The 25,453-nt window shown below is 37.2% G+C and overlaps 1 protein-coding gene across 1 annotated transcript; it reads right to left on the reverse strand.

Moving 5' to 3' along the window:
- Nucleotides 1-5,690: 5,690 nt before the first annotated feature.
- Nucleotides 5,691-6,263, reverse strand: LOC145066862 (uncharacterized). The gene is made up of 2 exons (XM_079014116.1): nucleotides 6,144-6,263; nucleotides 5,691-6,101 (listed from the first exon to the last, which is right to left on the reverse strand). Exons 1-2 carry the CDS (start codon nucleotides 6,261-6,263, stop codon nucleotides 5,691-5,693), a joined length of 531 nt encoding a protein of 176 aa, XP_078870242.1.
- Between the last annotated feature and the right edge of the window lie 19,190 nt (nucleotides 6,264-25,453).

The following is a 25,453-nucleotide window of genomic DNA, read 5'->3' on the forward strand; positions in this document are numbered from 1 at the left end:
GCTCGACTTGTCCCTTGAAATATGTTATTATTTGAATATTGGGGCTTTCCAACTTAGTGAACTTCTTACTATTTCCTCAAATTGGCCATTTATCTTGTACCTGACTTTCTTTTTGCTTGGGAACCATACTGAACTTAGACCCTTGATGATAACAATCATCCAACTGACCCTTTTCATGTACTTGTCCAATAAAGTAATCGACTCTTCTTTTTTTGATAAGGTGGTTGAGTTGATGATTGATTGGGTTTCTTCCTTATCGGGATATGTATCCTTTAAAGGGTCCCACAGATTTATTGTTTCCGACTCTAGTAGTTGGTCTACCAGTTTTATGATTTTGTCATTGGTAGTAGGTGGCACAGTCTCTTTTTCGTCAACCTCCAATACATCCTTTACAATTTCCATGTCATCCTTCTCTATTTCTACTTCTTCCTTGACAACCTTCTCCACTTCTACTTCTTCCTCCTCCTCCCGGTCTTCAAATTGCAATCTTGGGTCATCAAAAATTTTCCCATCGTTCAAGGTAATGGCAGAAACGGTATGCCTTGGGTCCTCTTCAGTCTGTGATGGTAATTTTCCTTGTGTTTCCAATATAGTCACTGATTGAGCAAATTGTGCAATTTGTTCCTCTAATCTTTTGAGGCTAGTTGTTTCTTGGAAGATTTGGGTAGTAGTGGCAATACTTTTCACAATGTCTTCCAAGGACATGCTCGAAGTTTCAGCTTGTTGGGGAGGTGAAAAATATGGTGGTTGGAACTGTGGAATTGGTTGGTATTGGTCATTTCCCCAATCTTGGTATGGGTTTTGGCATTGGTTGTTTCCCCAAGCTTGGTTGTTTTCCCACCATTGATCATGTTGAGGTTGATCATAACTCCATTGATTTAGCCAGTAGTAGCATCCCCTGTCCTGCACTTCCTCCCATTCCCTTTGTAAATATGGACACATGCTGTTGTAATGTCCATTTTGAGTGCAAAAATCACAAGGAATAGGTGTGGGCTGCATACTTTGTTCATTTCCAATCATCATAACAATCTGGGCTAGCTCAGAAAGTTGGTCTTTAATGTAAGGAGTGTTCATCTCTGAGCCACACTTTTTGTTTTTGTTTTGTTTTTTTTATTGTTTTTTTTATAGAGATGTATCTGCTCACAAAAATCTTGGTATAAACAATTAGTAACACAGTGTCCCTGGCAACGATGCCAATTTGTTAAGCGTGTTAAACCCAATAAATAAAGGGGTACAACAGACTCTAAATGCACTGCTTTAATGCACTAAAACGTAGTACAAGGCAAGCAGGGTCAAACCACAGAGACATGGGACAAAAGTCTATACCTCTTTGCGCAAGGTACTTTCATCACAAAAAGGAGGATTTGTTTGCAAAAATGAAATAATTAAATAACAATCTACTTTAAAAACATGCACAAAATGAAATTGATTTGTAAACAAGTTGTGAAAGTGTTTCTAGTTCTAGTTCTCAATGTTGTTTTTCAACTTGATTATGACTTGATGTAATTCAATATTGCTATTCTAAGTTGGTACTGAAAGATATTAACACGCTCTAATACCTCTCGCTTGCCAAATTATCTAACCAAAACACGCTCTTTGACTAGACCTAAGTTTACTAATTCAACCTAAACACGCTCTTAGATTTTATTGAAAAACTGCATTAAGTTTTGTACAAGCTTCCCAACAATGTTCATTTCTTCTCATACGCTCGGAAGTGTGAAAACATGTGATATATGTTTTACAATAAGAAAAATTATTGTTTGTTACTAATCATTAACTTTATAGGACGATTAGGTTCCCTAAAAGTTAATTAACTGCACAAAAATTCAATTCATGAAAGTGGCCAATCAAACATAAATCAAATTCAAGGATTCTAGTTTAAACAAAAATATAATCACTAGAATAGAATCACAAATCAAACATCAAATCATATGCTTCAAGTCAAGCAATCAACATGTTTTGAACAAGAACTAGAAACTAGGGTTTCTTAGCCACACATGGCTAAGAACAAATCAAACAAGAATAAAGATGAAATTTAAATTTTTAATCCTTACAAAAATGAAATCAAAAGTGTTTGCAATGATTAGGTCTTCTCAAAACTCCAAAAAGTCTCCTAGAATCGCCAAAGATCGCCCAAACTGCTCCCAAAAACCCTTTTGCCTTCAAAATGACGTCTCCTCCTCTTTTATTAAAGTTCACGTGACTTGCCATAAGGCCATGCGTTTTTTGGCACGACCATGCCTTTTGCCCATGTGTTTTTGGCATGGCCATTTGTCTTGACCATGTGTTTTTGTCATGGCCCATGCTTTTTGCTAAAATTCCAGAAAGTCTTCACTGTTGGCTCCATCTTCAATCTAGCTTCACCACGAGTCATGTTGCTCAAATATAAGATGAAAAAGGACAAACACGACCCATGTCGATTTGAAAATAATCGCGTTTCAAACATAGTCCTTTGCTATGATAATAATGCACAATGACTCGGGTTCCATCTTCATGTTTTCTGCCATGGAATGTCCGGTTCATCTTCTCCTCATGCTCCAAAGCTCCAAGCATCCATGCTCCATAATGCCTGCAAAATAAATCAAAAATGGTGAAGTACCAGACATTCTTGATGAAATATGCAATTGCCCTAATAATCAACTAAATGCAAGAATTATGAAGTAGAATGCTATAAAAGGAGAAAAATAAACATGAAAAATAGGTGCATAAAATGCACCTATTAAGAGGTCCAGTTTCTTGGACACCTCGTTAATCAGAATGGGATATTGGTTGACCCAACAAAGATTGACGCAGTTATAAGATGGGAGGTGTTGAGATCCCTGTTCGAGATCAGGAGTTTTCTGGGTTTGGCCGGCTACTACAGGAGATTTATCAGAGATTTCTACAAGATTGTTGTTCCTCTTACCAGATTGACCCGGAAGGGTGTTACTTTTGTCTGGGGGCCCGAGCAGCAGGCCTCATTCGAGACTCTTCGCCAGAGATTGTGCGACGCTCTGGTGTTACTCTCCCCGAGGGAGTGGAGGACTTTGTAGTTTACTATGATGCATCTATATCAGTGTTCTTCAGAGATTAGCTTATGTGTGGAGGTAAAAAGCTTTTATCTTGATCATTTCTTTGTGAGATCTTAGTTTAGGGAGTTTTTAGGGTTTTCTCCCATCCATCTTTTGATATTGAGTCGCTTGAGCATATCATGAGGTTGAAACCTCAAATCTGGAAAATACGAGGTCTTGTGAGCCCAAAGATCCGTGCTTTATTGAGCTAGAGGCAATCTTTTGTGCATCCAACCCAAAATGGATCTTGTTTTGGCATTTCAAGCTCTAAGTGCCATGCATGGACGTAAAGCTTGCAGCTTTACGTGGTATCTCAGCCTTGGGAGGCTAGATCTAGAGTTTGGGGTTGTAACTCTTCCTTAAAACGTCTGAATGAGAAAATAGACTTAAGGGACTCGATGAGTTGATATGCTAACTCGACGAGTCGGCTAGGGTTTTCCCCGACGAGTCTGGACATGTGCAACTTGGCGAGTTGATGAGACAACTCGACGAGTTAAGTTGGATTTTCGCGACATTTATGAAGGAACGAGGGAACTCAACGAGTCACATAGATGCACTCGACGAGTTGGGTCAACATGGATTGTTGACTCAAGTGTTGACTTCGGTTGACTTTAGGGTTTGGTTTAGACAAGGATTATGGAGACAATGGTGGGGGGGGGGGGGGGGTAAATGGTCTTTTACCCATCCCAAGAGATTACAGAGAGAAAACAAATGGGTTGATTTAGAGTTGTGATTTAAGTGTTAATTAGAGATAACTATCGTATGTGTTAGGCGGAGGCTAGATCGGTGATTCATGTACGAGATTTATTTGCTTGCTTACGAGGTGAGTCTTCTCACTATACTTACCTTAAGTGGTAATTTTGTGTGACCGAAGGGTCTTGTGTGCTTATATTGAGTATTGTGATAACCGACATTATGTCTTTGTGATTTATGATGTGTGTTATGATGAGCTTTACTGAGTTAGGACCGGAGGGTCCACCCGAGTTGTGGAACCGGAGGGTTCCACTGAGACACGTTGCCCAGAGGATCTTATTTGAGATATAGCCATGAGAGGCTAATGAGTTATGTGTGGTATTTTGGAGAACTCACTAAGCTTTGTGCTTACCGTGTTATGTGATATGTGTTTTAGGTATTTCTTAGGATCGCGGGAAGGCGTCGGATTGATTGTACACACAATATGGAGTTATGCTTTGAGGATCCTAGATTTTATTCAAACAATTATAAATATGTGTTTTGATAATTTAACATTTTGGGGATTTTTGTGAAACATGTTGATGAGATTTATGTGGTTTTAACATTAAAAATTTTGCTTGAAAATTTACGGCGTTACATGCGGGAGGGGGAGGAGGGGACAAGTCATGTATGTGAAGATCACTCTTGGTTATGAAGTATTTAACGGGGTTCCAAGGGGTCAGCGCCTCGAAACCTAAACAGATTTGTATGTCGATTATGACTCTTGCCATGTATTTTCTTGCCATGCCTGTAGTGATATCATGATTATGTCATGAGTTGGTTATGTCTTAATAACCAACTATTTTTTGGCGCCAAAAGGACGTGACTTCCGTTTAACTACTTTTCCCTCTAGTATAAGAATCCTTCTTTGGTTCCAGAAAAGGGTTGGAACTTTTATATATAAAAATTGTATATTGATTCATTTTATCTCTCTAGAACACTAAAACGGAAAAGGTATATTTTGTGTTTCTGATTTAGAAGTAGCCTGACTTCTAAATTGAAATTCTTTGGATTATCGCAAATCTGATTTCATGATACCCTAGGCTATAGGGTCGACGTGATCAACAATTTTCATTCAGACTCTGTCGGTTAATTTTGACTTTATTTATTTTGCACATGCTTAGACTATTAAAGCCTATATAAAATGCATAACTTTGTTATCCGATGTTAGTTTTCGACTATCTTTTTATCATTGGAATCCTATTAATGAGATCATCAACTCTCGTTTAGATTGTTTCAGCTAATAATCAACCGATCTTAAATTCGGTATCTAGAATGTCTACTGCTACGCTGAATTTTAGAAAAATCATAACTTCCTCTTATAATTCAGAATTGGACGTTCACTATATGTACGCTCTCTACTTAACAACTACTTCGACTTTTTTTAGATTACTAAGGCTAAAAATTAACATAACAAAAGTTCATATTTATGATGTGCGTTGCCAAATTAGGCCGAATCGCGTAACTGTGCAGACCATAACTTCTTCATTATAATTCTGATTTAAGCATTCCTTATATCTCCAGAATCCTTTTCACGACTATTTCAACTTTCGTCCAAGGTATTCGGCCTAATTATTAATTTTTTTAGATACATATTTTATTCTTATTTTATTATATTTCCGTAAGCACATATACTGCAAACAATTACACATAAATCACATAATACTCAAATAATTATCCATTATTATATCAAATAAGTTACAATTGTTGACCTTAATTATTACATCATGTTATTAGAGCATAGCGAGAAATGCGGGGTTACAATTCTCTCCCCTTTACGATGATTCTGTGCTCGGAATCAGCCATCGACATATATATATATATATATATATATATATATATATATATATATATATATATATATATATATATATGTGGATAGTGATACTTCATCTCGCTTTCTATTTCTCAGGTGGGGTTCGACCCATTCGAATGTTTCAATTGCACAAGCACTAAACCAAACATCTTACAACGTAACTTCTCCGTCTTACGGTCAACAATTACTTCTAGCTCTTCGATTAACTTCTTATCTTCATCAATCATCATCTCTAAAAGTGGAATTATATCAGGGACTTCTGCCACAAACTTTCTCAAATAACATACGTGGAAAGTGTGATGAATACCATCCAGTTCTTCTGTAAGTTCCAACTTGTAAGCTCGATTTCCAATTCTCTGAAGAACCTTGAATGGCCCAATAAATCTTGGACTTGGCTTCCCTCTCTTTCCAAATCTTATAAGTTCCTTCCATGGCGAGCCTTTAAGCAACACCACATCTCCAACTTCGAAAGGAATTGGTCGTTGCTTCTTGTCAGCATAGCTCTTTTGAAGATCTTGAGCTATTAACATTCTTTCCCTAATCACCTTTAGCTTTTCATCAGTCTGATGGACTATCTCGTGACCCATAAGTTTTTTTTCTCCAACCTCAAGCCAACAAGATGGCGTATAACACTTATGTCCGTACAAGGCTTTATAAGGTGCCATCTTAATGCTTGAATGATAACTATTATTGTAGAAAAATTCTACTAGGGGTAGATGCTAGTCCCATTTACCTTGGAATTCTAGGGTACATGCTCTCAACATATCCTACAGTGTTTGAATTGTCCTTTCACTCTGACCATCATTCTGTTACTTCGTACCCATTTCTTCTTGTAGGCTTTTCCAAAACCTTGAAGTGCAACGACTATCACGATCTTACACAATCGTTATGGGAACTTTGTGAAGTCTTACTATCTCCTTTATGTATACATCTGCAAACTTATCCATAGCCCATCTGTCATTGGCCACTAAGAAATGTGCACTCTTTGTGAATCGATCCACAATTACTCAAATCATTTTGTGACCACTCTTCGTCCTGGGTAGTTTAGTAACAAAATCCATGGTGATGTCTTCTCATTTATCCATGGGTACCGGTAAAGGCTCCAAACTTGCATGCAGTTTCTAATGTTGCGCCTTAACTCTTGCGCATGTCACAGACTCAGCCACATAGTTTGCAACATCAAGCTTCATCTTCGACCACCATTAATAAGGTTTTAAATTCCTATACATCTTGGTGTTGCCTGGATGAATCGAGTACATGGTCTTGTGAGCTTCTTCCATGAGAAGATCTCATATTCCTCCCATCTTAGGTACCTAAATCCTATTTTGGAATACCTTCAATCCTTGACTATTTATACTGAATTCCAATGTTTTTCCTAAACGCTCTTCTTTTCGGTTATCTCCTTGCAAACCTTCTTCTTAAGCTTTCTTAATACTTCCTACAATTGTTGAGACAATATCAATTCTCAACTCCCTTGGTTTCTTCCATTCCAATTTTATTTTTCTACTTAAAGCATATACTATGACATTGGATTTACCAGGGTGGTAAAGTATCTTGCAGTCGTAATCCTTGATTAATTCTATCCAACGTGGTTGTCTCATATTCAACCCCTTTTGACCAAATAGATACTCGAGACTCTTATGATCGGTGAAAAGCTTACACTTCATTCCATAAGGATATGTCTCCATACCTTTAGTGCAAAAACTATCGCTGCCAACTCTAAATCATAAGTGAGTTAGTTCTTCTCGTGATCTTTCAGTTGTTGAGATGCATGGGCAATTACTTTATCTCACTGGGTTAGAACACAACCTAACACAACTCCATATGCATCACTATAAATTTTGAAGTCTTCAACTCCGCTAGGTAAAGAAAGAATCGGTGCTTCACACAACTTCTTATTTAATTCCTTGAAAGCTTCTTCGTGCTTCTCACTCCATGTATATGTAGCTTTTCTATGGGTCAAAGTTGTTAATAGAGCAGCTATCAAAGAAAAGCATTAGATAAACCTTCTGTAATATCCAACTAATCTTAGAATGCTTCGAATCTCAGTGGGACTTTTTGGTCGTTCCCACTTCATTACATATTCGATCTTTGTTGGGTCAACCGTTATTCCTTCTTGGTTAACCACATGACCCAAGAATTGGACTTCCCAAATCCATAAATCCACTTGGAGAACTTGCATACAGATTATCCTTCTTCAAAACCTTTAACACTTCTCTTAAGTTCTTGCTATTCTCTTGTTGGCTCATTGAATACATGAGAATGTCATTGAGAAACACTATATCTTGTTCTGAAATTAGACTTCTCTATATCCTACCCTCTCACCTTTATCTGATGATATCCCAACCTAAGATCTATCTTCGAGAAATAGCTCACACCCTGCTACTGATCAAACAAGTCATCAATCATTGGTAAAGAGTACTTGTTCTTTATCGTTGCCTTTTTCATCTCTCTATAATCTATTCACATCCTCATGCTCTTCTTCACGAATAAAACCGAGCTCCCCAGGGTAATGAACTAGGTCTAATGAAACCCTTGTGCAACAACTCTTGAAGTTGTATCATTTGCTCCTTCATCTTCGTTGATGCTAATCAGTAAGGTGCTTTTGCTATAGGCATGGTTCCTGATAACAAGTATATCCTAAACTCTACTTGTCTATTAGGGGGAAATCCAGGAAGATCTTCAGGAAAAACTTTTGGAAAGTCACACAACGTGGGTATCCTTCGCATCACCTTCTTCTCTTTCTTTGCATTGATCACAAACGCCAAGTATGATGTAAATCTTTTGGACAAACACTTTCTATCTTCCATCAGGGAGATGATTCCAGATTTTACTCTACGTTTGTCCCCATACACCATAAATGGTTCTCTTCCAGGTGGTTTGATCACTACAATATTCTTTCTACACTTGATGTCGACATCGTTCGCACTAATCCAATGCATTCCTATCACTATGTCAAAGTCGTTCATATCAATGGGAAACAATTCCTTATGGAACTTATTACCATTCAATTCAATGATGGTATTCCTAATGCAATCACTAACCAGTACGAATTTGCCAATAGTCTCCTATACTACTATGGCACTATCTAGTTTATCGATAGGCAATGTTAGTCTTCTACAAAATTTATGTGATATAAAGGAGCAATTATCTTTGGAATCAAACAATATATTGGCAGTAAAATCATTTACAAGAAAGGTAACTAAAACGACATCTACTTCATCTTTTTCTGCTTCTAGGGTCATCTGGAATGCTCCTTCCTTCGGCCTTAGTGGCACGCTGGGCCTTGCAGCCTCCTTCTTCTTCGGGCAGTCCCTTGCTATATTCCCTTCTTCATTACATTCATAACACACCTTTCTTGTTGAATGCACACTCATTGGCGTAATGACCAGTCCTCCCGCACTTGAAACAGGTCAACTCTTTACCACACTTCCTAGAGTATTTCTTACTACACTTCTCGCACCATTTTGCTTCATTTCCTCCTCCCCCAAACTTCTTGGAACCAGACTTTGAGTATCTGCTCTTTTTGTTAGATCTTGAAGATCCCTCAAATTTCCTCTTATCTTGTAACATCCAGAAATCAGGTATTGCTATTTAATCCCTCTTCTTTTCAAAGTTGTCAAAACTAGCCCATGGAAGGAATTTGTAGCAAATGAGTACGCTGGACATACTGAAGAGTACGCTGCGTGTACTCATGAGTGTGATCTTGACGCGAATGCTACCCTGTACGATGGGCGTACCATAGTGTACGCTGGACGTACTGGGCTCAGACATGAAACCCTAAATGAGACTTGAGCACTATAAAAGGAATGTTATGGCCTCCATCCCGGCCACCATTTCCAGTGAGTGAAACCCTAAAAGAGCCAACCCTCGTTTTAGAGCTTGTGTGTGTGTTTGAGCCTGATAAAGTGTTCTTGTGGGGTTTTTAAGAGAAGAAGGGCCATTGTAGAAGCTAGAGTTGAAGTGCAAGCCTTTGATCTGAGCTTTACAGAGGTTGGAGCATCATTTGGAGGTAAAAAGCTCAAAGCTTTCTTAACCTTTTTGGATTTGTGCATTATGGATCATTTTTAGGGTTTTTGTCCCAAAGATGGAGACTTTTTTAAATGGTCTCCATAAGCCTTGATCTGCCCCAATTTAGTATAAAAGGTGTTGTAGATCCATAAAAATCCAATCTTGATCGTTAATATTGAGTCATGCATGAGATAAGGGCTTAATGAGGAAAGAGGATAAGAGTTTGAAGTGATTAGTGACCTTTACAGCCATGCAAAGGCTTAAAGGCTTCGACTTTATGGGTTAAGAGGCATTAGAAGGAATAGATATGGAATATGAGCTTATGTCTTAACCGTTTCAGACCAAAAATCATTAAGAGCATGAAACTAAGACTTACGCTGGGCGTAAATCCCAGAACGCGTCGCGTAGGGGTTGTGATCCCCGATTCGGGATAGCCGGGGTACGCCCCACGTACAGAGTTGGTACGCCCCATGTACTGCCCTCTGTTGACTTTTGTTGACTTTTAGGGTTTGGTCAACAATTGGACATTCGGACCATTAGAGGGGTAAAATGGTCTTTTCCCCTTATGAGAGATTATAGGAAGGGACTATTCTAGCCTTTGAGAGTCATTGTTAATTAGCGGTAAATTACTTTATGTGATTAGGCGGAGGCTAGACCAGTATTTCGAGTTCGAGACTTTCTGAGAATACCCGAGGTGAGTCTTCTCACTATACATTACCTAGAGTGGTATCTATGTGCAGACCGGAGGGTCTTATGTGTATGTGTATGTTTGAGATTTATGTGCATTGTGTTATATGTATGCTATGTGTTATATAGACCAGACCAGAGGGTCCAACGACTCATGAGGCCAGAGGGTCCTCGATCAGACCGGATCGGAGGATCCAACGATTTAGACCGGACCGGAGGGTCGACCGATTTAGACTGGACCGGAGGGTCCAACGAGCTAGACCGGACCGGAGGGTCCAACGAGCTACGGGACTAGAAGGTCCCGCTGAGACACATTGACCGAAGGGTCATACCGAGTTATAGCATCAAGTGGCTTATGTGTTGTATGTGGTATTTTGGAGAACTCACTAAGCATTTATGCTTACCGTGTTATGTGATATGTGTTTCAGGTACTAGTGAGGATCGCGGGAAGGCGCCGACATGATTTGCACACACTGACAGAGGATTTAGTATTTGAGATTTTGGGATATGTGTTACCGTGATAACATTTGATACACTTGAGTTTTGAGATGATTTGTATGAGATATGTTATGTTGAAAAATGAAAAATTGTTTTAAATTTTCACGTCGTTACATTTCTCCTACCCCAAATCTCTCCAGACCCTTTTCACTTAAGTGGGTCTCACATTCTTAGCTTCCTAGATGGCAACTTTCAAAGTAGTTGCTTGTTTAACCATTGGATTGAAGTCCACTGGCAACCCATTAGCAAACTTGTTGACTTTGGAAAGTTCTGTTGGAACCAAATAAGGAAAAAGCTTCATTTTCTACGTAAAATTTGCAGCATACTCATTGACGCTCATTTTTCCTTTCTTGGGATTCTAGAACTCGTTGTTGATTTCTAGGAGATCCTGCTCAGAGCAATACTGCATTTTCAGTTGCACTAGAAAGTCTTCCCAAGACATCTTACTAGCTTCTCCTTTGGGCATGGTATCAACCAGTAACTTCCATCAGCTTAATACCCCAGTCTTCAACCCTCTGACCGCGAGGACAGTCTTCTTCTTGTTGCTACAGTTGCAACTATCGAACACCATATACATCTCATAGATCCAATCCATGACTTCCATCGGGGTAGGACTTCCAACAAGACTTAGTGACTTTGCACCCATGAAGTCCTTGAACTTGCAACCATGTCCATTATTTCCTTCATTACCACTCTCATGGTCATTTCTTCTAACCACTTGGTGTTCTACTCGACTAACAGTCCTACTATAACTTCCTTCCTCCAACTATTCTAAGTTCAAATAAGGTTGCTCAACAGTTTTCGTAGGCTCTCTTCCATTACTAAGAATTAGCTGCCTCATCTCTTCCCTTTGTTCATCCATCATAGCCCGGATCATTGCTTGGACCCTTGCCATCATGAGTTTCTCTCTTGCAGGCATCACTCCTGGTGCATGCTCAACTACACAAGGCTCGGGCGGCTGATTTCCATTAGGATTTCCTAATTCGCTACGCGTTCTTACCATGGTGTTCTATACAACAAAGCAAGCGTTTAGTGTACAGTGACGAGAATTAAGACAAGGAAGGTTTAGACGCATAATTCTCTATATCACTCCAAAAAATTATATTTCAGTTCAATATTGTAATTAAACATTTAGAATCCTGAACACATAAAATTCTTAGATCCGGTGAGCAATTGACCATAGATACAATCAAATAATAGCATCCTAAGGCATATAAGGCATCTTATAGCTATAACATATATCATTTAGCACATAAATAACAACAATTTATGCATCTTCCTTAAAATAAGCTAGTGCCCGTGACTATTTGGGAATATTTCCTAAATATAGCAGATACTCGTCTCACAATCATCACTTAGCATTCTAATTTAAGTCTAGAAATCCTACAAATTTCTAGTTCGCTTAAACAAATGCTCTGATACTAACTATCATATCCCTAATTTCACATCCAAAAAAGACTGATTTATTTATTCTTATTTAAATAAGAGTATCATTTTTGAAGAATAATATTGCCGATTTTGTTCCAAAAAATATGATAGATGTATTATCAAAGCATTTCCGAAGAAATGTATTTTATTTATATTAAAACCGTTAGGTTGTCATCATTAATACAATACATAAGCATAAACGAAAGCAATACAAGCCTTACACTAGTTTATCTAAACTGCTGGCCTATAAGAATCCATAAATCACTCATCATAACATCACACTTGTGCTCTCATGCCAATACCTGTAATATAAGAGACTGAGTGGGTCAGGCTTGGGGCCTGGTGAGTACATAGGATTTTCAACTCACAATAATTAAAGTCTTTTAATTATATATTTTCATCAAAACATTTAACCCGATTACCCATTCTCGTTATCCTCACTTTTTATCCCTAAAGCATCTAATTTAAGGGACCTATCCTAAGGAATCATCTTCGGGATAAACAATACTACTTAGGGGACACCTTACAATATATGTAAATAAGGCAACCATGAGGGTATGGAGTATACCTGGTGAACACTTAGTTCAAAAACACCTACAGGTTGTGAGCCTACTAGCGTTTCACTAGACTGTCTGGAATAGTATGTGGTCGTCATCTATACTCTGCTAGATGACCGGATCATCTTTAAAGTCAAGGCCTTTCATCATCCATCTCGTCTTTCATTTCTCACCATCTGTAACATCCATAAATTTTACGCCAAATTTAAACTTTTGCAATCATATATAAAAATCAAATAGCATTGTTTACAAAAATGTTTTCAAATCATTATCCATCAGAGTGTCCCAAAATCATAACATAAGGATGAGGAGCGGTACGGTCACGCCTTCGCCTTGCCATGATCTCCTGAAGTACCTAAAACAATAAACTAAAAACTGTAAGCCCGAGGGCTTAGTGAGCTACCCCCAAAATACCAATACCACACTGACAATACCATATCAATATTAATCAGTCAATCAACATGCATACTGGGCACTCGGCCTGACTGGACCGCCCTACAGGGCCTACAGTCTATTTGGATCTATCCTGAGCCTTCGGCATGACTGGTCTGCCATGTGGGCCTACAGTCTCCCCGGACCGCTCATAGGGTATGTTGGCCTTCAACACAAAACAGGACCGCCTCAACCCAACCAATCAAGCAAATAACCATGTGCGCATAACTATCATATACTGGCATATACAAACACCAACATGTCTATCTCATTGATCATCAGTCATAGAATTCTCTAGTAACTAGAGCACCGACTAGCAGGCCACTAACATACAAATCCCTACGGATCATAAGAGCATAACATACTGTCTACCCTGATTCCGATCTAACAGATCATGACCACATGTAGCATACCATAACAATAACAACTAAAGGGCCGGCCTTGGTGCCATAGACCCTATCGATATAGTGAGGATAACTCACCTCGCAGATGTCGACTCGGAAGGTAAACTCCAACTCTCGGATCACTTGACACAGGCTCCACCACCTATTATCATAGTACAATATACTCGTAAGTCCTTAACCATATAAGGTACTCCATAACCCACTAGTCAACCCCTGATCAAAGTCCAAGTCCTCAGTCAAGGTCAACAGTCCATGTTGACCTCGACTTGCCGAGTACCCTCGGCTACTCGCCGAGTTCCTTGAAGCACATTCCAACTCGCCGAGTCATAAGGGTGACTCATCGAGTTCCTTCGATTGTCGATCAAACTATAAGGCCACCCGTCGAGTTTCCTCCTTGCAACTCGACAAATACACACGCATATATATCCTGGAGAAAACTCATCCGACTCGTCGAGTTGTTCTTCAACTCGTCGAGTCTATGACAATCATCATCGGACTCACCGAGTTATTCCTCCAACTCGTCGAGTTCACGGCCATCTTCATGTGACTCGCCGAGTCAACCTTGCGACTCGCTGAGTCTATTCAGTCATTTTTCCATATAGACCTATTTTGAGCCATGCAGCGGCTCCAAATCATAGATCCAAGCTTCTAGGGCATGCTTTTCACGTAAAGTTGCAAACTTTACGTGCATGCATAGCTACAAAGGTTCTAAATTCCAAATATAAGCTTTTAATGGGGTCTCATGCCCAAGGATGGCCTCATTCATGACCAATACAACAACTTTATGATTCTAAAATGTAAGGAGGGTCCAGATCTGAAGTTACAACTTCAGATCTAGCCCATAGCCCACCTTGTCATCATCAAAATCCATAAAACCCCCCAAAGACTCAACAAAAGGAAAAATGGAAGTAAGGATGGCAACTTGATACCTCCAAGGGATGCTAGCTGAGGTAAAATCTGCTTCCCACACCTTCCTTGCTTCAATTCCTTTGCACTTCTAGCTTTTCTCTTCTAGCCAACCTTCTTTCCAAGCTTAAGACACACCAAAATGGGATACCACAAGAATTAGGGTTCTAAGGAGCTCTCAAAGACTTCAAAGAGGCCAAAGGAGGCTGAGGCTCCTTTAAATAGTGGTGAAAACCCCAGGATTTAGGGTTTCATCTGCCAGCTCCTACTCGTCGAGTCCCAATATGGACTCGTCGAGTAGGTCATTTAACACGCGATCCCACCCCGCTGCTACTCGACGAGTAGGCAACCAACTCGTCAAGTAGAGCTTACACCATCTCTCATCATCTTTTATCTACCCATCTTTACCCAATATATATATATATATATACACACACACACACACACACATCTACAACTTAAATCAAGTAAAACATATATAAATCATTCATCTAGCATAGATATCAAGACCCATATAATAGGCACATATAACATGTAATTATCTTAAATACTTTCTATCTATGTTTAAGATGAAAGTAACTATACACTCGATAAAGTGATGACTCGAAACTCAGACAGAGCTTCGCTTTAGCACTTGGCTTTTTCTTTGACGTGATCTAGGTTCAATTAACACTAAGTCTTAGGCTAATATTCCTTATAAATAAAGATAGCCTAGATTCATCATTAACTCCAAAGTCTAATGATCTATAGCTCATAAGAGACAACCAGGTAGGATCATATCGGACATAGGGTCCATTTGGTATATAGAGTATATTGTTTGGAAATCCCACTTTAATCACCTCACTAAATCCAACCTAGAAATCATCCCAATAAGTAGATTAATCAACAATACAACATTGGAACTACTGGCAAATCTTATTTATTAATTCACCATGATGACTACGAACTTTAAACATAAATTACACTAAAATAATATAGAGTGTAATTTAACTTATAGAGATTCCCTAGACAAAAGTCCAAAAATTGCATCGGCGGAACTCCAGGATGATAACTACTAGATACCGGGCTTCTTGGGAGTTCTAAACTTGCAAAAATACGCTAAACTCTATGAAAAATTTGGACCAAAAGAAGTAGAATCGAGAGATATTTATTTAGAGAGGTGAGGAGAAGAATGAACTCAAGACCTCTATTTATAGGTTGATCAACGACCATATGCACCGTGCAGGGGACTTATGCGCCACACATAGGGTCAACATGGCTCCTCATGTGCGCTGATACATGGTGACTTTCTAAAGGGGCGATGTGCCTGCCTTCTAGAAGGTTGTGCGCGAGGCACACACGTGGGCAACGATTTTTAAACTTCAAAATTGCATAACTTCTTCATACGAGCTCTTCATTTCACGTTCGTTATAGCTACGCGTAGCTATCGATAGGATCTACAACTTCCATTTAGACTCTGTCAGCTAATTTTGACTTTATTTATTTTATATAGGCATAGACTGTTAAAGCTCGTATAAAAAACATAAATTTGTCATCCAACGTCCGTTTTTGACTGTCTTTTCATCGTTGGAATCCTATTCACGAGATCTTCAACTCTTGTTTAGATTGTTTCAGCTAACAATCAACCGATCTAAAATTCGATAAATGGTTGTCTACTACTACACTGAATTTTAGAAAAATCATAACTTCCTCTAATGAAGCTAGATTTGGACGTTCTCTATATGTACACTCTCGGTTTAACAATTACTACGACTTTTGTTTAGATTACTATGTCCAAAAAGTATCCTAAGAAAAATTTATTATTTATGACGCGCGTTGCTGAATGGGATCGAATCGCAAAATTTCGACAGACCATAACTTCTTCGTTATAAGTCTGATTTAAGAGTTCCTTATATCTCTGGAATTCTTGTCACGACTATTTCAACTTTCGTCCAGAGTATTCGGCCTAATTATTATTCTATTTTAGACGTGTATTTTATTCTTTTTTATTTTATTATCGTAAGCACGTATATTACAAATAATTACATATAAATCACATAATACTCAAATAATTTCCCTTTATTATATCAAATAAGTTAAAATTGTTGACCCTAATTATTACATCATCTTATTAATGCGGTAACATCCTGATGTTGAGGTAATTTCAATTGTAACCCTATGTATGAATAAATATTGAATTTTAGTCCTTGAGTACAAGAAGGGGTGCAAAAAGGCCCATAGTGACATTTTGGTGATTGTGGACTAGGGGTTAGTACGTTGGGCATACACTACATATGTATGGTGTACGTAATGAAACCTCAAACCCAAATTTTTATGGTTTGGTCCATATATAAGCATCATTAACTCTTCATTCCTCATTCCCCCTTTAGCCTCCAACCTTCATTTTGTCCTTTAAAACCCTAATCCCTTGTGTGTGATCATTTGAACTCAAAAGTGTGTGTGTGTTTGGTGTTTTGAAGCAAGGTGAAGAAAGAAGCATCAGCTTGGGAGATCAAGGCCTTCTAGATCCAGGAACACCTCACCTTCAAGATCCATTTGAGGTATAAAGTTATGAACTTGATGATTGAATGCTTAGATCTAAATTAGCCATGGAAGTTTGTGTCATTTTGGTCCCATTATTTGGGTATTTGGAATATAAGCTACTCTAACCCCTTTAATTTGTCCTTTTAGTCACTTTGAGGTGTCTAGAAGCACAAAAATATAGTCTTCATCATAGCTTTCCTTCCATACATGTGTTTTGAGGTCTTAATGGGTTTAGTGGTTGAGGTTTTTGGTGTTAAGATCTTTTTAGCCATGCAAGGCCATAAAGTTGGGAAGTTTATGGTAAAAAACGTTACTTGGGACTTGGATCTGCGTTTAGATATGTTAAGTCAGAGTACTAAGCTCTAAATCGGTTAAGAAGGAGGTTGTTGCGTATGTTGGGCATACCCCGCGTCCGTGGATTTGGCCCCGATGCCTCGGACCTCGAGTACGAACCTGTACCTCCGGAGTACGCCCTACATACAAATCTTGAGTTGACTATGCTGAGTTGACTCGGTTGTGTTGACTCGGTTGACTTGTGGATTTTGACTAGTATTGATCAAGGGTATTTGGGGAAAATGTTATTAATTTAGAATGGGAAATGTTTTGGCATTTAGGATTGGGTTGATCTGGTTGTTGGAGCTCGGAGTTATTCAGACTGCACTCAGACTATGAGGTGAGTTTTTTCCACTAGGATTTATGGGTTGAAGGTACCAAGGCTGGTCCATTGGATTGATATCTTGGTTTTACGGTATGTTGTTATGCTCTTGTTAAATCTGTAACCTGGTATATAGGATGATGCTTTAGATCTGTATCCTGGTGTATAGGATGTTGTTATGTTGTAGTGATATTTTAGATCTGTATGACTAAATGTATATGCTAGCCATTGATTGTTATGGTGTATGGTTATATGTGATGGTATACCGAGTTGAGGTGTCATGTTTTGTGTTGCAGGCCAAGATACCCAGGGCGATCTAGATAGACTAAAGACCTGTAAGGTGGACCAGTCAGGCCAAAGGCCCAGAGAGCGGTCCAGATATGCTGAAGGCCCTATGAGGCAGTCTAGTCATGTTGAAGGTTCTGTATGCATGTTGTTGTTGATTATGTTTATGTGGTGGTACCTTAGGGGAACTCACTAAGCGTTGACTTACAGTTTTAGGTTTGTTTTAGGTACTTCTGAGGACCGTGGCAAGGTGAAAGCATAACCATACACATCATTGGTTTATGTTGATTGGATATTGGGAGACTCTGACTTTTAATAATGTTTTGAAAACAATTGTTATGTAAACACTTTTTTTTAGAAATGGGTTGTTTTAAAAAGTTTAATTTTGTTGTGATTTTTTGAGACGTTACAAATGCTTAGCAAAAAAACATGGACATTACATTTTAAACCTTCAAAAAATGGATTTGGATGACATAAAATCGACTTGAAGTGTGCTTTCTCTTACTAGAACATAAATGAGAAAAAATGACAATATATAGCATTTTCCAGTGTAAAAAAAATAAAATATTCACATCATGCACGGTTTGCATGTAAATGGATATGGGCCGCATAATAATATTTTAATAGCTCTATTGTTTTTGCACAACTTTATTATCTTAATAAAAAATGACTCGATTATTTTTAAGTTTACTTACTTTTTGAAGTACACACCAAACTACATAAAACAACTAAAACTTGCATTAAAAGTTGGGATTGTACACTAAGTCCAAGTAATGCACAACTTAGGATACTTAAACCTAACATAATATAATTTAACATTAATTTGATAACAAATGACAAAAATGTTCCATGAAGAAAGGAGAAATACAAAATAAGAAGACGAGTCTCCCTTTTGCCTCAACTCACTCTCTTTTTCACACAGTGATGCCTATGTGTATGCATGAACATATGATATGCTCTAATTTCTTTAAATCTGACGTCCTCGGATCTTGGGCTGCTAAAAACTCAAATATGGGTTAATTAACCGCCTTATTGGGCTGACAATGAACCAGGGTGCTTGGGTCCTTTAAATCACTTTATCCGCTTCTAATCTTTTATTTATTACAAAATGTTGGGCCCTGAATTGTTGCTTCTAAATACGATAGTGGGCTGTTGGAATGCTCCCGAAACACATCCTGAGGCTAAATCTGCCCATATTTAACTTATACAAGAAAATTTTATCAAAACAGTTAATTTAACGATTTAAATGTGATTTGTTTGAAATGCTCGTACAACATTTATTTATTTATTTATTTATTTATTTATTTATTTATTTATTTTTTTTGGAACAGCTCGTACACCATGATTTGTTTGAGGTAACTTCTAATTTGGAATAATCGATTAGACTTGAGATCATTGTAAAGGATTTCCACAAGATAGAGGAGGTAAAATATTACTTTATGTTTGGGAAAATAACACAAAAGACATTAAATTTACATTAAAATTTTAATTTGACACTGCATTTTTTTCGTCTCAAATTTGATATCGTGTTTTCCAGTATGTTACAATTCTGAATAATTATTGACGGGTCAACCCGGTTATCTGCTGATGTAACATAATGACGTGTCAAAATTGATTTTTTTTCCTACAAAAGATTAAGTTTTCACTTTTTTCAATTGTAACACTAAGTTTATTTTTTTAAATGACGTGACATGATGACGTGGCAGAGAAATGAAGTTAAATACTTTTTTTAAATGACGAATTATTATTAATAAAATGATCTTAGCCAGACACTAGAAGATCCATGTAACATACCAAAAATAGTAGTAAAATTTTTATTTTTAAATCATTAAATACATGCAAACATTTGTTCCAAAACCAATCAGAGTAAATTGTATTTTTGAACATTAGAGTAAAACATTAGTAATCAGTGTGGAAAAAGTCATCAAGGGATGTTGTGCAGTCAAGTCGGGCCCTTCCCTCTGGAACTGGAAGCACCTGAAAAATGTTTAAACCACAACCAGTAAGCACAAAGCTTAGTGAGTTCCCAAAATACCACATACCATACATACTTTGTCATGGGCAACCCCTATGGTCTTTCCTTAAAATACCATGGGTTGCCCCCATGGTCTTACGTCCAAGTGCTATGGGCTGCCCTCATGGTCTTTCCTTGAAATGACATGGGCTGCACCCTTGGTCTAACATCCAAGTGTCATAGGGTACCCCAATGGACTTTCATGCACATGTAATGAGCTAAGCCCATGGTCTTTCAAATAAATGTCACGGGTTGCCACCGAGGTCTCCCATGTAAGTATCACAAAGATAACTAGCACCCTACACAGTATAGTGAGAAGACTCACCTAACTCATGGAATCTGCTAACCGACAGCTCAGTGCCCCGCAAAAGACGATACTGTTGGGTTTTGGTATACTACAACATCCTATGGTGCACATACAACCCTAAATACCTTGGATCTATGTTTTCACTAATTATACATGCAAATGGTTTCCAAAGTATTAATCTTACAACTAACATGAATTTAACATAAACCATATAAGATACTAGTTAGCATAACATACCTTTTGATGGAGCTTGAAGTCTTGGTGTATTTGGCCTTAAAGAGCTTAGCCCCAATAGTGTGGAAGCCTCAAATGGAATCACAAAACACCAAGGACAAAAGATGAACTTGAGTGAGAATTCTATGCACACAAAAGACACCATGAACTCCAAGAAGATACATGTGGCGATTTTGGGCAATGAAGTATCTATTTATATGTGAGATTTCTAGGGTCGTGGATATAACCCAAATCCATACCCATGGGTTTTATGATCCATGGTTCATGTGGCCCAACTCATTATGTATCCATACATAAACTTGGTCCAACATGGATCATAAGCCCAACACATATAAATATAACTAATTATCATAATTAGTCCCCATAGATTTAATTAGTCTCTTTTGACCACTAAATTAATTCCAAACTAATTATTGATCAATACTAATTAAAACATATGATTTCATATTAATATATTATAACTTATAATATATTATTAAACCATAAATAACCTTCTCTCAAAAGTCCATCCTAACAAATTGTCCTGATGATATGCAACCCAAATGGATCATCCTACTCTCGGGTCAAATACATACCAATAATAGTTATGGGCTTAGACACCTAATCCAACAGTCTCCCACTTGGATAAGTCTAAAACTATTATTCAAGTATGACTCCAAGATCCCGACTAGCAATCGTAGCTCTTAAAAGCCGCTGTCGAACTCTGAACAAATCAATGACATGTCCATTAGATAAGGGATCATATATTCCTCCATTCTAGATATCATATGGACTGAGACATGGATTATAATCATTCTCTCTATCCATTTGTTGTTTCCCGATTTCCAATTTATGACGACTAACTAATTGAACAAATCAAATCAGTCCAGGCCCGGCCGAGCACTTACGTTTGTCATCACCAAATCATCGAGGGGCCCACAATTATCGCTTTTATCCCTCCAATGGTAAAAGGAATGGATAAACTTCGACTTATATGTTTGTTCTACTACTTGTTGAATCATACACAAAGGTACGTTTTATAACATCGAGTTACCAAATGCGTTTTCGTGCAATCAATATATAACCAACTCATAAGCAACGAGTCATATTTCTAGGTTTGAAGAATATAAAATATTATCGTCTCATGATCACTCATGATAAAATCCATGAAGTGATTCAAATGAGCGTGGGTTGAATCCAATACTCGAATCCCTATTCCAGGAGTACTCATGAATGTTGTAGTAACTCTTACTATGTCCACTACCTTGGAAATCTACAAACCCGATTCATGAAAGTCTTGCCTTAATACCTACTTCCAATGTATTATCGACCGTGGATGGTTTGAATAACTTAGTCATTCGGAAATAATAACCTAGTTATTTCGAAAGTCAAAACATGCAAAGTGAAACGCAAGAATAATACTAATCCTCTATGGTCCCAAGCACCTTTGAGAGTAAATTGAACACCTTTTATTTAAACACCATATTGATTACTCATTATTCATTGTATAATGCTTCAAATAATCAAATTTATACTTGAATTACAACAATAGTTGTCCCATGCTCCAAGCATGTAAACTATGTTTTCTAAACACTAGTCATGCCATACACCAAGTATGCACACTATGTTTATCTATGATCTTTACTTTGTGAAATAGATCAATTGAACATGATTCAAATGATGCTCGTTTCACAATCCCAAATCTTTATCGTAAATGTAAGAATTCCAAATTCCTACCATTTAACGAAATCTGTTAGATTCTAAACATATATGCATTGATCCTCTCGTAATGCTTATGCACAAAGTCACAAAGACTTGTCAACAGACATTACAGACATTCCAGCAGAGATCAATTCCATGGAAACGAAGTCTCAAATTCAAAGTACATTACTTTGAACATCCTTCTTACATTAAGCTTTCTAATCTTACACTGATTTGAAAGAACAACTTCCACCTATGGAAACCTTTCCAGATTCCCATTTTGACTATCACTTCTGAACAAGAGTTACCTCTTTTCAGAATATGTCAATATGGTCCTTCTAAAATCAACACTTATACTTCCAACTGTCCATGAGCAACCAATCATTAGTAAACCTCAGATTGTCCTTGACAATTGCTTAATCATTTTAGTCATAATCAATTCTAGATCTTTTCTCCTCTTAATGCCTTAGGCATTCGGAAAATTTAGAAAGGATAAATATTACATCACATGCAATCAATCCTATATCCAAAGCATATGGGACACGATTCATGATGTCTCACATAAAGACGTGATCATAGACCAGTCTTTTGCTACAATATTTTTTATTTGCCATGTTTTCAAAATTTTACTATGAAGAGGGATGTCGTAATCATAATCGAATTTTGAGAACGCAATATATATAGAATTTCCTTATGTTGAACCATTCCAACACAAAATTCATATATATATATATATATATATATATATATATATATATATATATATATCCCTGACTAAAGATAATCAAAATCTCAATCTAAGCTTTTAGAATTGCAATGAAGTATAATTTCCTCTCCCTTAATTATAACAAAACAACTTTTCCCAATTAAAACCTTTTTGTTTTCTATAATTAACACTTAACATAATAATCATGCTGCCACTAACATAATAATTATTAGCATAACACTTATGCTCCCACTAGCTTTGACATGTATCCAGAAATTAGCTGGACTTCCAAAAATCAATACTTTATTGACTCTCTTACCAAAGTTCAGATTTCTGATACTAGATGCTTTGATAAAACTTTATCAAAAGCATACACCTTTCCTTAGATAACTCACATGTGTGTCTAAACAATTTTATAGAACTATGAAAAGGGATGTCGTAATCATAGTCTCAATTGTTTAGACCTTTGCCATATCTCACAAGTGTATGTTAGTGTGCCGGTTAACCACACACGCTCCACTAACGACTTTGAGAATGCAAATATCACAATTGCTATCTACTAAAAATCTACTTAGTGAAAGCGTTTCCTCACCATCATTTTCATGTATCGGAGAGAAACCTTATGACACTTAGATTTTATGGTGTATGAGTTCCTATCCATATAAATTTGTCAAAACCATAATCACAAGACAAGGTTGGTGACAAATCCAAACTCATATGGACTAAACTTGTGCAACCTTAATTTCTTGCCACTTGGTAGCACAAAGGCCTACCATTTCTTCCAGGTTGTTATCCAAACAATTCAGAACACATAGAACTCACATGCATAGTTAACTTTAATTGGAATAAGCATAGAAATAAGAATATGTCAACGCGATGTTTTACAAACCTCAAGTCGTGTGCTAGTGATAAACAATAGGTTTCACCCTTGATTGGTTTTTGAAACTTTCAAGACCTTTAAGACTCCCACTGTCCTCTTGACATATAAGATTCTCTTATCAAGAACCATTCCTTGACTAACAAATATTCAAGAATTAGTGCGGATTCGTATCAAGAAAAAACACTTCACACAATTGGTCTTACTTGGTCTTTGTCTTATCCAAGACATCACAATTTGCCAATTTCAAATGTACAATAATAAGAAACATCTCATTCTACATTTGACAAGTGTTTTAAACCTTCTTAAGATTTTGTCACTCAAATTACAATCTTGGAGTATGACTCTAAGACTTGCTATGGAACTAAGTATGATTCATCTTTTTAATTTTAACAATTTCAACAATCCATGATTTCTCCTCTTAGCCAAACAAATGCACTAAGATGTCCTTTAGAGAATCAAGTGTGATATGGTTTCATAATCACTAAGATAATCATAAAACAAGATACTCAAGTACTCTCCCATCTTTTCAGATTGGAGAAACTTTTATCTTTCTGCCTTATTTGATTCTTCTTGTTCGTTCTGCCCAACATTGATACTTTTCCAATGTTTCAGAATTATACTTAAACTTGTAAGTATAATCATATTCACTAAGCTTTAGTAAATCATGACGAATAGTCTCATCATTCTTTGTGGTGAACCTAACCAGTGTACCTGATCTCCTAGTCGTTCACTTGACTCACATATACATGTGAACAATGAATTAGTCTTAATTTCGCAAAGATGAAAATTCTCATTCATCATACAATACAAGTCGCATGATTCCAAGTTTCTATCCAATTGAAACTTGGGTGATGAGAATCTTTCCTTATTTGGTAAATTATAACACTTCAACAAACAAAAGAATCAAATCCATTTTTCTAATATTTCTATCAATGGAACCATATAAACAATAATTTTTCACAAATTCCATTGTAATGATATTTAAAATAAATAAAATTAAAATTTTCTTTTATTTTAAAACTTGCGGAAAAACTTATCCTTACAATGCAAATACATATGAAAATTATGTTCTTATGCATTCCTAAGCAATATGTCATAACTCTTAAGCAACAACTTAAAATTCTGATCACCAAACCATGCGATCAGAATCAGCATATACTTCCTTTAAGCTTCCTCTCTTTCTTTCATTCTTAAAACATCAACATGTGATTTAGTCACATCATGTAATAAGAATCTCGAAATAGGAACTTAATAGAGTTAGATAGTGGATTTTACCCGAAGTAGAGTCAAACCTTTTTGACTTTACCATCCTTATGATCTTTCAGGTAAATAGGCAGCTTTGCAACCAATGCCCCTTCCTTTAGCAATAGACACATATGGACTCTTTGGGATTGGTACACGAGTCTATCTCATACTTAGCCTTTCTCTTTACCATTTGGTCAACCGAGTTGACTATGGCGGATCACTTTCCATTGGGAAGAGAAAGCTTTACTGAATTTCCAATGTTACCATTGTCAGTGTCCATGAAAGTTTTGGAAGTCAATCTTCCATTCAAATGTGCTTTACCAATGCTCAAAATCACTGCTGACTCAGCAACACCAAGCAAATAAGTAAGATCATTAAGGGTCAAGTCATGGTCTGTCACATA

This window comes from Lactuca serriola, chromosome 8 (assembly GCF_051521515.1).
Source record: "Lactuca serriola cultivar US96UC23 chromosome 8, Lser_US96UC23_V15, whole genome shotgun sequence".
In the NCBI taxonomy this organism is placed as follows: domain Eukaryota; kingdom Viridiplantae; phylum Streptophyta; class Magnoliopsida; order Asterales; family Asteraceae; genus Lactuca; species Lactuca serriola.